The 13,539-nt window shown below is 41.9% G+C and overlaps 1 protein-coding gene across 1 annotated transcript; it reads left to right on the forward strand.

Annotated features, from left to right (window-relative positions):
- The first annotated feature begins 1,169 nt into the window (after window positions 1-1,169).
- On the forward strand, window positions 1,170-13,295 carry calm1b (calmodulin 1b). The gene is made up of 6 exons (XM_040124731.1): window positions 1,170-1,279; window positions 6,304-6,334; window positions 7,191-7,334; window positions 10,870-10,976; window positions 11,335-11,470; window positions 12,219-13,295. Exons 1-6 carry the CDS (start codon window positions 1,277-1,279, stop codon window positions 12,245-12,247), a joined length of 450 nt encoding a protein of 149 aa, XP_039980665.1. The 5' UTR covers window positions 1,170-1,276; the 3' UTR covers window positions 12,248-13,295.
- Window positions 13,296-13,539: the final 244 nt, after the last annotated feature.

Genomic DNA, 13,539 nt, shown 5'->3' on the forward strand with positions numbered 1-13,539 from the left:
GCACCATTGGAGATTGTATATATTTTATTGTAATACTCACTGAAGTTGTGAGTTATCACAATTATCTTCCTCAATTTAAAGGCACAGTCTGAATATTTTTCAAGCCTAAAATTTTGATTATGGAGTTAATAAATTGCTACATATAACGACGAAATTACAAATAAATAAAGTGGACTGATAGGAATATTAGACTTAAGTAATAACAAAAGATTGAATTTAAATTCAGTTCGGAGCCATAGCCTAATTTCATTTCTATACTTCCGATTACAGTAATTTTGTCCCCCAATTTACACATGAATAACTTTTGGTCGGTAATTACTCCTGCCATAATAGCTTTGATCCTTGTACTATTATGACTTATGATGTTTATCAGGTAGTGGAAAAATTAGGAGAAATTCACAGAAGTCTTTTCAGTCTTTCTTGATAAGTGACAATTATTAAACTCCAGACAAACAAGTTGGTGTACCTGGCCCATTAACATAGGATTATCTTCTTCTTTGCTAGGACAATGATGAAGATAATAATGGTTCAGTTCAGATGTACTTTTTAGCCTATTCAAAGTTGATTATTTGTTTTATGTTAACCATGACACCAACTATTTGGCCTTAACTTTATTTTGCTGCTATTTTGCTGCTTCGTCTAACTTGGCCTAAAAGCTCCCAAGGGGCTGACCAAATAAACTCAAAACGACCTAGAAATCAAAACGTGTGAAGAATATGGCGAGTAGGTGATTATATTGGGAAAATATCCATGTGAATTAAAGTCATTTCTATAAATATGTATCTAGGCTTTCCTTAAAGGACCTTATCCTTACATGACTTACATCATTTTGGCATTGCTTGTTGTAATGGAGACTAAAAGTTGGCGACAACATATTAACTGCTGAAGATTTGATCCATATGTATACTCTTTGTTTTATACATCATCATAAACAGCGCATCCTACAAAGATTAATTTAGCTATAATTAAATGAATGTCCACTGCACCCCCACTCAAGCAGGTTAATATGATTGTAGGGATCCTCTCCGTGCACTGCAGGCGTTTTAGCGCCGGGGATTGGCACGACTTCTTCCGGAGGCCTGAGCTGCTGCAACTGCCCTGAATTGAAATAAGGAAATGAGTGATAAGTGCTAGTGTGGCGGAGGGATACACAGGCAATCCCCATTCTGGCCACGGCCAATATACACACTCCAAACCCGCTAGTGGAACTCCATCTAAGGAACGACCGCACTCCTAGTCTGCCTCCACAGACCAACGAGCACACAACCCATTCGACATGGTATGTATTGTGATTCATTCTGTGTAGAAGGGAAATGGGTTTTAAATGTAGGAAAGCGTTGTTACTACAAGTGTAAAACTGGTGCGGTTTAATGCTTTTCCGTTCCCATATATGCTACTCAGTCATTGATTACTCTTATGAGCTACTCGTCTGTGTAGACGAGAACGGAAAACGCCCGCAAACTGTACTTTTATGTGTTTTAGCAAATGCATGGGATAACGTGAAGCCCTATCATGGCCTGGCTTCGTTCGTGTTTATATATTCATTTGTCTGAAATAACGGTCACATTCAAATGGGGACCATATTTCCCCTTAACTGCGCAATTCATAGAGCATTATTGGGTGTTCGGCTATATCGGGTCAAGTAGCTTGTCTACGGCTGCATGGTGCAGATCGAATTAATTCTTGGACTAGATTTAGTGGTATCTGAATAACTAGCAAGCTATTCTGGGTTTTCACAGTATAATTCTTTTTAGGCTACATTTTACAATCCGCCTTTGGAGTGCAGGCGTGTTCGGAAAAACTACCTTAGGTTATTATAAAAGTAGGAGAGCCACACATTGACATTTTTCCTGACGGAGCCAACATGTTTCTACACACATGTTAGACAGATAGTCATGTTCTCTTCTCTGTAACTGCTGCTCTGCCGGTTTGAACGCGGTGAATGGCGCTCCTCTCGTCATGAGGAAAACGAGGCTGTCTGCGTTTGGTTTCCCTTTTTCTGGGTTGCACCATCTTGCAGCTCGAGCCGCGCCGTGCCATAATTGGCAATGGCACAACTGGATCTCGTGTTCCGCAACGGAAACTGACCATATTCTTTTATTACCGGGTTATAACTAAATTGTATCACTTGGTTTGTACGGGCCACAAAAAGCGAAATCAGACGCAGTTCCGCCTTTATTGAGGGCTCCGAGGGTTTATCTTAGGCTGCGTTATCTATTTGTGTTATGTCGGCTGATTTGGTTGCCTCTTTGCAAATTTTCGATGTTATGCAAATGTGGTACCCGAGTTGTCCAAGAAGCTCTTTCTGCCACTAGCCATCACAAAACATCAAAAGCTATGAAGTTCAGTCGACTTTTTCCAAATCAGTGTAACACCACATATTGTTAAATATAAATATTACAGGATGTCATGCTGCTCTACAGCTTATATTGTTTTTATAATTTATGTATTATTCTGTAGCAACTTAAATTCTGGTAAACCATTAGGTTTCAATAGGTCTCAGTGACTTGCAAAGTATATCAATGTACACAGTACCACACCATTCTAACCAATTTCAACAGCTGTTGGAGCAACACGTTCACGTGCATATTGACATCTGCAACCAGCTATTGAAACAGAGCCCCTCCACTGGATACGTCACATAAGGAGAAGTTACCAAGTGGAAATGATGTGGATGTGGAAAAGATGCCTTCAAGCTAATCCATTGATTATCAAACTTAATAGATCATTAATGGCCCATGGGAGTCAAGAAGCTGTAGACCTCTTTCCCCCCTCTGCTGTGATCCAGTATCCCATATATGGTACTGGTGGGATGCAGTTTCATGTTGCAACACGATGAAGTAATTGGAGTGTAAAGTGGAATTGTTATGGAGTTAGCCTGCATATCAGCATCTCTGAAAAGTTTAATTCACAGGCGTAAGCTCCTTGTCTGTATCAATACGCCCACTGAAGTGGAAACAGCCTCCCCCATTGAGGTGGAAGTATCAAATAAGTAGCTGGACCATGCTAAGGCCCTATCCTGTTCCTGTTATGCTCTTGTTTGCTGATGCATGTTTAGTAACTTGAAAGACATCTGATCTGCTGCAGTGAATAATTTATATGCTTGGCGGCAACACCTAGCCATATTCCATGTCCCTAGTGTCTAAGACCATTAATGTGCTTGCTACGGTGCGGAGGAGTACCCAGCCACCTACCATCGCCAGGCCATATGGTGGACCAGCCTTGTCTGCAGGGTGTAGGGAGGCCTGTGTTATTTACACCCATCCTCTCTACCTCCTCCCTTCCAGACACAGCCTGGCACAGAGGCCTCACTTTCTTTTGTCCAGCCTCAAAGAGAAGAGGCGTTCAGCAGTCTGTGGAGCTCAGTGCTCCTATAGAAAGGGATTGTGGTGTCACACTGACTCTTTGTGTTTATGCCTGTGTCACGGTGAACGTAACTGTGTATGAGAGTGTGTGTGTGTGTCATACCCATCTGTTGGAGTGACAGCTGGGTTTTGCACCTTTCACTGGTAAATATACAGAAGCTACTCCAGGAATTGTCTGGGTATCTTACAGTGACAGATTGGCAACCTGAAAAACCTGGAAAATGTTGATAAAGAGTTGCTAAGTAAGAAAATAATAATTGGCTTCTTACACCATTTTGTATCCCCTGACAAATTAAACTTAATGTGAACAGGGAGGGTTACAGTATGTTTGTACAAGGGTGATATGGCATCAAGTGAGAGTAAAAGATATTCTTCCCCTGGCCCAGTGATCTGCCTCCTACCAACCACAGTCCTGTTTGGAGCGCATTGCTGAGGCCAGCTGCCCAGGCGACCGACTCATGCCAGCAGACCACTGCCAGCAGAGCACCACCAGTCCCCAAAAACACACACACACACACACACACACACACACACACACACACACACACACACACACACACACTCCGAATCCTCTACAAGTTTTTATCAAAAGTGGAAGCCTGGCTGTGAACAATCCTGTCCCTAAGACACCGTGGGTAGTGAATCACAGGGAGTTTCCTCTGAATAGTATCTCACATAAAGAGAGAGAAAAGAGACATAGAGGGGAAAGGTCCTCAGGAGGAGGATTTGTTATTGGCTGAGGTCCAAGTGCCAGGGGAAAAAAGGAAGAAAAAGGCAAAAAGGAAGGGATGGGCCCGTAGTGGGCCTGGTGGTGCAGCAGCAGCACTGTTAGGCCCCAACCGTTTGGGCCTAAGCCAGGGGAGGATCCATAGCACTGAGTCACCAAACCCCACACCCAGTCCACTTAGAGAGACAGCGAGGGAAAACAGAAACAGACAGCAAAGATGCAACAGGAGCAACACAGCATGAAAAAGAGGGTGACTAAGGACAGATAGGAAGAGAGACTCATCAACAGAGAGAGAGTGAGAAATTAATACAAGGACAGAACATAAGAGATAAGAGCAGAAAATAAACAGATGAGACTGAAAATATTGGTCAACCTGGGTGACATGTTAGTGCTGGCAAGGATGTTTTCTCGCTTCACATTTCCCTTTCTCACAGATGGAAATGGAAACAGGAAGAAGGTGCAGGGAGGGAGAAGAAAAGCAAGCGCTGTTGTGTGCTGAACAGGTTATTGAATCATGTCAGCTAATCGTATGAGTGCTGCTGAAGTTATCCATGAACCACTCGCTGTCTGGATCGATCCATCCCAAGGCTGCTGCTACTCAAGCCATGTGGAGAGGCGTTTTTGTTTTTGAAAAGGTCAGCTTGCAGTGTGTCATGATGTCATCTGCTAAATCTTATCTAGTCTAACCAAATCTAGTCCTTATGTAACAAATTCAATTTACTGGCTTGAATTACAAAATAAAATACGCTCACTTCTAAACATGGACATAATGAGTCTCAGGTTTCCATTGACATGGGATTTGAGGATGACTGTTATTGGATGTGTGCTTGGCTGTATTCAAAGCTATATTGCTTGTACAAACACATAAACACACTGATGGGCTGGAGGAATTCACTTTGAGGCAGAACTGGCTACTCTGACTAATTCACAGGAAACATGAGGATGGAAAATATTGGTGTTGAGGAAGAATGCCATTAAGAGAGACCATTTGCGTGTGTGTGTGTGTGTGTGTGTGTGTGTGTGTGTGTGTGTGTGTGTGTGTGTGTGTGTGTGAGTTACATGTCCACATCTGTGACTACTCATGTTTGTCTGTGTGTTCCTTCTTTGTTGCCAGGCACAATGATGTCAGAGTCGTCTGTTAACAATAATAATAAAACAAACTCCTTTTTTTCTGAAGCAGGGATGAGGGAGGGTACCTGTGTGTTATTTGCACCACAGGCATTTAGTCACAATTTACTGCTGTGGGTGTTTGTGTGACATCAGTGGCACCTTTTACAAAGATGCTGGATCCATCTATGTAAAGGACCTTGCAGGGGATGCTCGCTTGCAAGCCATTAAAAGCATGTGTGAGTCACTATAAGCCATTAAAGAGCCCTGGCTAGTGGAGGGAACAGGCTGGAAGGGGGACCAAACCACGCCAACCCAGCAGGCCTTTTTTCCTGTTGGTAGGACCATGGAAAACACTCCCGTGATATGTCCTAAAACAACCCTGCTTCAACATTTTTTCCTGGTCTAGAGATAGCACTTAATCCGTTTTATTACACTATCTTGTTTCCCAGCAGACCCCTTGTGAGGACTGCCACAGCATAACCTACTTTTGTACAGTCCCATGGAGCCAGGTGGAAGTTTAACATCATGTAGTACCTTTGTAGAGCTCTATATATTAGCTTTCTAGCAGCCTATCAAACAAATACAACCTTTAAAAAATAGCTTGACATGCCTCTTCTATCAGTGTGAGCCAAGGCTGATAACTGATTGTCAGCATCAGTATCAATTATATGGCAATCAAAATTGGACTGGAATCAACTTGGACTCCAATTGACTTAAATTCATTAAAGGGATGATATCAATCGGGCATGGTGTAATTCTGTGTAGAGAGGAAAATGCCATTTAGACAAATGTAAAGGGAATCTCAAGTTACAAATATTGAAACAAGTTCACTAACTGTGGCTAGTGGATAATTTGGGTTATTGTCATTGGTAGATTTGTGCAGCCCCACAAGTAGATTCCAATTGAGGCCTCTGGTTATCGCCTTGCACTGAGGCCAACATACCCCTGAACACTGGGGCCAGTGTTAAGCTCTGTGGTGGTTAGTGGGTGGGGATGATGAGGAATGTAATGACAAAACAGTTTGGGATTTGGAATAATTGCCTTGTTGAGTAACTTGTTTGTTTGTAATTCTCTCCCTCCCTCTTTTTTTTCCAACCACAGGCTGACCAACTAACAGAGGAGCAGATTGCAGGTAGGAACAAAGAGATTTTCCCTCACAGCCAAGTCCTTTCTTCACATAATTACTGGCTGCTGGTGAATCAGTTAAAACCTATGATATTCGATAAAGTTCCTCCCCTTATTTCTCATTAGCTGTTCTGGTTGCTTCCACATCACTTACAGAGAACATGAGAGAAAAATGAAAGATATGACACCCACCCTCCCTTGGTAGATCGTTAGCTTTTCAAAATGAACAGGAAGGAAGGGGGAGAAGTATTTACAGCATATCATGAGGAAAGACTGAAATCCATGAAGCTACAGTGAATAGACAGTTTTCCAAGCAAGCTTACGAGTAGTTTCAGTCACTCAGACAGCTTGATATTTCTGATAAATAAATGATGTTGGCTCTCTACTAAAACTGGAGGCTGCACAATTTCTTCTCAGTCAAACCCCTCTGTGGCTAATTAGCTTGTGGTAATGCTCCAAGGGTAATGCTCACTTTTGACTGCATTTCCCTGGATGGGTTTTTATGCCCTGTAGTTTAGAAGCCTGCACATATAAAGAAAAAACTGATGCACACAGAGAAGTTAATGAAATCTTGTTGTTTTTTCAACTTCCAATCTTCTGCTTCATTCTCTTTTTTTCACAGTGTGAGATAAGATCGCTGTGTGTTTTCAGAGCTCAGCACATTTACAGCTTCAGTTGTGTTCACGCTCACGTGGGTCAATTTACAGACAAGCATGAATTAAGTTAACTCAGCCCCTGTAGTCACATCACTCACAAGAATTGATTAACCTTCTGGACCTGACTGCAGCGTCCCAACATAACCCATGTCTGTAAATGCATAGCAACAGCAATCAAACCTCTCACTGTTACCTCCACCACTGCAGAGTTCAAGGAGGCTTTCTCCTTATTCGATAAGGATGGTGATGGCACCATCACCACCAAAGAGCTAGGCACCGTCATGAGGTCGCTGGGCCAGAACCCCACAGAGGCCGAACTGCAGGACATGATCAATGAGGTGGACGCTGACGGTCAGTATACTCATGCTTGATTTACCCAAAGAAATTAACAGTTGAGAGTTAATCATTTCTGATATTTCAGTAATAAATACGTTTTCTGATTGGTCCCAAATGTTGAAGGTGAAACGGGTTTAGTATCAGTGGTGGTTTATTTTTCAACCACAATGCTGGAACAATTAATATTAGTGGGTGGGCATAAATTGATGAGGTCAAAAATTGGATTTCAGCGTTATACTTACTTAGTATGCAGGTTGTACTAACAACAGCCATATTAGATAAAAATACATATTGGCAGTTGCAAGAAGTATAAGCTGTTAATTACAGTTTTCAGCTGATTTGCCAAACCCGTAGATTAGTGAAATGCTAGTTTACTTTGGCATATCTGGCAGTCGACTTTTGGGCATTATCTTTGCAATTTTAGAAGTTATTCCAGATGCTTGACTTTTATGACATCTTGCTAGTGTAGCTGTCGTGTGACTATCCCAGTGTCAGTTATGGTAACATTAGATGAGAGCTGCAGCTGACGAACAAAACTATAACCAAGTTTACATGTCCTTGTCTGTAAATAACTAATAAGAATTAATGCTGATGCATAATGAATAATGTTGGACTAATCTTTCTTTCTTCAAGGGCTATATGGCATGTTTGTGGTAATGTATATAAAATAGTTTTTTTAAAAGAAAGCATTTGAATACTGATTTGGATGACAATTACCATAACAACGGTCAAAGCTCTGAAGGTCTGAAACATTCGGATCAGCCCTAATAAAAACGACATACTTTCTTTCCATTTACTAATCTCAGCTCAGTTCAAGGTGGTACAGGACATACAGAGATTTATCCATTACTTTCAACTGTTCTCTGAGAATATCACCAATGTTTGGAGTTAATACTTCATTGTATAACTTCAGCGATAAAAACCTCCTTTAAATATGGATAAGGAATTAGATAGAGCATCCATCACTGCCCCATTGCAAAACACATCAGTGGTGTTGTTGCCCACCTCCCTCCCTTTTCTGCCAACTGTCAACCACTGTCCAAGCCAACTGTCTGGCCAGCTTTATTTTCAGATGATGTGTCCGTCTGTGTCAGCAGTTTAGTCACTGTGCGTTCAGCTCCATCACAGTTGACATTGTCAGAGATAAGGATGTGCAGGAGGTGCTCTCAGTGCTGGTGAGAAAAGCCGGCTAAGTGTCACAAGACTGTTGGTGTTGGCGCCCCATGCTGAGGGCCATAATTCAGACAAATTCTTCCATTCAATTTCTCCTCCTGCTGTTTACCAACTCTTTATCCTGCACTGCAGTATCTCCCAAAGGCACTGTGATTGAATGAGAGTGATAGAAAGAAAGACAGAAAAGGAGAGAGAAGAAGAGCCCAAGAAGTTGGCTAGTATCTCTCAAGCTGGCAATCCTTGGGCAATAGAGTCAAGGATGTTAGCTGTCAGTGGGGCCTTTACCCCAGTGGTGCTCTGTCAGCTTATAGGATTTTGTAAATGGGACCGCATTGATCAGGAGAAATCAATTGCACCGCAGCTTGGCTGTCCCTTTATTGAAGCGTCCTCCCACCATCCTCAGCGCCCTCCGTCTCAGTTACATTGAAGAGCAAGCATACACACACACACACACACCATCACTAACATCCCCTTGTTCTGCCTCTGCCTCCCTTGGCTGATGCAATCTAGGTCAAACAGCAATGAAGCTAGTAATGGAAAATAAAAGTGGTTACATAAGGCCTCTCTGCGCTTTGCACATCCCGTACCCACAACGGCATCCATGGGATCTCAGCTGGTCCATTGAAAATCAGCTTTATTTACCAAACAAGGATGCTGTGGTAAAGAATGACAATGAATGGAAGGGAGAATGGAGGGCTTTAGTTAGACAGAGACCTGTGAGAAGAAATAGTCTCCTGACTATTTGATTATAAAAGCCAAGCTGCAGTTTATGAACAGTGTGGATTACAATATGAAATTGAATCATTGCTGTTTATCTTACAACCATACAGATCAGGAACTAACCACACCTATTTAAAATGATACCGGGGTTCTTTATTTCTGGCATAAGCAGACCATTATTAGGTAAAATATGTAGAAGAGATGTTTGAGACAAGATAAAACAATTTCATTATGGATTAAGTAAATTCATGAAAAAAATACTGGCTTTAGTCCCAGCACACCATTCATCATCATTACACAATCCCACCCCTCTTTCTTATCTCAGAGATGGAAGTTGGCTTTATGATGCAGGAAAAACGATGACCACACATACAAGTGCACTGAGATGCTTCAGCCTTCTATAGGTTGTGTCAGAAGCTCTTATGTGTAATCGCACCATCTCCCACTCGGTTCACTCCTTATATTCTCTCCTCTTCAGATCTCCCTCATCTCCATCTCCCTCTCTACCACCCACCCCCCCTTCCCTCCCACCCTTTTCTCTCTCTTCCCGCCTGCCTTCCTCCCTATCTCCATCACTCCTTGCTTCCATCTCTCCTTCCCTCCCACCCTCCCTCCTCCACTGCAGCAGCTGGTCCAAGGTGCAGTTGAGCAGATATCACTCAAGGGCTGCCTTGCTTCTCTAGTCATTGTGCCCCTCAGATGATGGTTTTCCAGTTGCAGTCCTGCCCTTCTCCAAGACTGAGATGACTCCCTCCTCAGCCTCTCACCCAACCCCCCTAGTGGCACGTGTTCCATCAGTGCTGCAGGCTATCCCTGTTTGTTAGATAACAGGTCCTTAGATTGTTACCCTGGGTCATGAGATCACCATCTGCCCCATCACGTTACTGCGTCCCTTTTTGTTTCACACACACACATCCATTTTCTCCATCTCTCTCTCACTTGCTCTCTGAGGTGTGCGCTGTCATTGGTTAATCTACGTACAATCCAAAACACATGCAAACACTTCCCAATATTTGAAGAGAAAAGGGGACAAAAAGAGGGAATCAAGGATGGATAAAAGTGGAAAGGAGGGATGGAGCATTTCGAGTGAAGCTCCCCAACACTTGTCTTTCTCGCTTCCCCTCCTGCCTCAGTTTCTGACAGGGGGCACCAGGAGAGTTGAGCTATGAGTATACTGTACGTCTACATTATGCATGACTAGCTGTGGGTTCCCCTTCCTGCAATGCTGCTGTGCTATGTATAACATAAGAAACCTCCTCCCAGGGCTTCCCTGAGGAAGAAAGGGAAATGCACACACAGTCCCTCACACTCATACAGTACACCCCCCCTTCTCCTTTCAGCCTGCATTAGCTGTGTTTCTTTAAGGAAGGAAGGTGCATACTAAAATGATTTGAGGGCTGCTCCCCTCTCTATGATAACTCATGTCTCAACTTGCACTGTCACTGCCAGAAATGCCTCTGGAGAGAAGTTAAGCCCCATACAATAATGTAAGAGCTGCTGTCATAAATGGGTGAAAAAAAGAAGACTGGATCACTAAATTCATATTTTTAATATCATTAGCTAAATGTTGGGTTATATTATCTCTCTTTATCTGAGTTTACTTTTAAGTAATTGCAATTTTTGCTGCTAAATGTGCCTCATTGATCACCCATTCCAGGTAATGGAACCATTGACTTCCCAGAGTTCCTGACCATGATGGCCAGAAAAATGAAGGACACAGACAGTGAGGAGGAGATCCGTGAGGCTTTCCGGGTATTTGACAAGGTAAATGAAGTTTAAAGTGCATAATGAGGAGAATAATGAGGAGAATTATGTTCTCCTTACAGGAGAATATAAATTTGTTTCTATGCATGGTGAGCTGGGTTTTTAGATTTATTTTAATCTCTATTTTTCTGTGGAGCCCAAGAAGACTTGTTTGCAGCTAAAGTATCATCTGGTAAGCTTCTTAAGTAAGACTGAAAATGAACTAAGTTTATTCTGATGGAAAAAAATAATCCATTTCAATTACTGCCATGTTTGTTCATTAACTGATCTGGTCGGGATTTTTTTGTCCCACCAGTTGCCAGCCTGTTGGGATTTTTTACATGTTGCACACATTTGATCCTGTGACGTGTGTTTCCAGGACGGAAATGGCTACATCAGTGCTGCAGAGCTCCGTCACGTCATGACAAACCTGGGAGAGAAGCTAACAGACGAGGAGGTGGACGAGATGATCAGAGAAGCAGACATTGATGGAGATGGACAGGTCAACTATGAAGGTAAAAAAAAAAGTTTATAAGGGAAACAGATGCTAAAATGTCATGGTGTACAAATAGCTGTAGTTCCTAGGCCATGGTGTAAGCTTTTATTAAACAGGGGGGCCAGAGAACTTCATTGTCCAAGCTTTCTATTTCTCTGAGGGCGACTACAAGATAAGCCAGCCACACGTAATATTAGTTATTAGATAGGGGCTATAGATGGAGCCTGCTGATACAGAGATGGGAGAAAGTCGTTCTTCTGAATTATCACTGCGCCAGGAGCCTTTTCTCTCTTTCTCTCATCCCCCTACTGTCGGCCCTTTGGCACATGAGAGACTGCGCTCATTTTCTAGAAGGCTGTTGATATATTATGAACATTCCATAAGTCTTGGCTGAAAAGTGCCCTACTTTTACACTCCCCTTGTACCACGGTCAGAATATCTCTTCTACAGACAATGAAAGATTCCCTTTATTTATTTAATTTTTATTTTTTGTGTGTGCATGCATATCGTCATGAGATTGCTTCAAAACTGTAAGCACAATGCAAGAGTTTTTTAATCAAATAGGTTTAATGAGATGAACATGGAAGCCATTTGGAAAGCAGACACTAATTAGGATGTGTGTTCTGGACCTGCTCAAGTTGATTAAAAAAATTAATAAAGCATTTAACAATTTAGCAGGTGACTGCTCTTACCGGCAACAGGCTCTGCCAAAGCCTTAAAACTGATGTCCATATTGTCTTTTGTCCTCTCTCTCTCTCCCTTTGCAGAGTTTGTACAGATGATGACTGCAAAGTGAAGCTTGCCCACCCCATCCTGTCCCCTCTTAGAAGAAAAAAAAGAAAAAAAAGAAAAAAAATCAAAATGTTTTACTTACCTCTTGGAAAAATGTTCATTTATTCATACTGTTTCTGTATAGAAAATAATTGAATGTTGAAATAAAAATATCCTTCTGTCCACACAGGAAAAATATAAAAATATACAAAAAATATCTGCATGAAAATGATGGTTAGTGATCCTGTCCCCTCACCCCGGAGATCAGTTTAGCATCAGTACTAATCAAGTAAAAATAATAACAACAAACCCTGTAACTACTACCTTCAGACTAAAGCAAAAGCATTTGGCAAACTCCTTCCAGTTCGATTTGCTAGTGGTAAATGTCTGGGCTGGCCATTTCTTCTTTCTCTCTCTGTTTTCTGTTCTTCATGCATGCAGCTTGAGACCGGAGCACTAACCCCCCTGCCCCCCATCCCCCCTCCGGGCTACCAGAGCGTGCTGATTCCACTATAAGCTGTCCTCTTGTTGGTTTGGTACAGTTTTTTGTATTTGGAGAGGAACCCTGTACTGTTAAGATGTGAGAATATACCAGGTTCTAACACAAGCGTTTAAAGTGGAATGGGACTTAATTGTATGCTAGATAAAAAGAGAAAAAACAATGTACAAAAAATACATTTTCAAATGTTTGGCATGTTCTTTCGTTTTTGTTATGTTATTTGGACGGCCATCTTACTAGGTGTGCGTCCTGCCTTTTTAAAAGAAGGGGGGGCCTAAAGAGTCTTACGGTGAGATTTTCTTTTTTTTTCTTTTTTTTTTCCACTGAGATGGAGTGTCTGTCCTCTTTTCTTGCAAGAGAGAATCACTGGCCTTCACTTTATCTTTTTCTTCTTCTGTTTCTTGACTCAGACAAGAGCATAGTGATTGGCGTACTGTGTTTGCAGCGCATAATGTTAGGAGTGTCAGTGCACCAGTCTTCGCAACTGTTCATCTGAGTTCAGTTTACATTCATTCCAAGTTGTACATGCTAGTCTTTATTTTTTTTTTTTTCAAATAAAAGACCATGAACTTTATCATGTCTTATGTCATTTTTCTCATGCTTGATTTTGAAAATAATATATATAAGACAGCATAACAAGTCTGTATGTTGTTGGCTGACCAGACAATTGTCTCAATAATAAATGATTATAAGCATCGTTCTCTCCATGTGTAGTGTCATTGGATGATGTTGAGCAGAGGCAGGATTCACAATGTGTAATACTGTGCCCCATTACATGGCTGTGAGGTTGTGGAGAGAGAGTGAGCTGCCCACAGGGG

This window comes from Xiphias gladius, chromosome 4 (genome assembly GCF_016859285.1).
Source record: "Xiphias gladius isolate SHS-SW01 ecotype Sanya breed wild chromosome 4, ASM1685928v1, whole genome shotgun sequence".
In the NCBI taxonomy this organism is placed as follows: Eukaryota; Metazoa; Chordata; class Actinopteri; order Istiophoriformes; family Xiphiidae; genus Xiphias; species Xiphias gladius.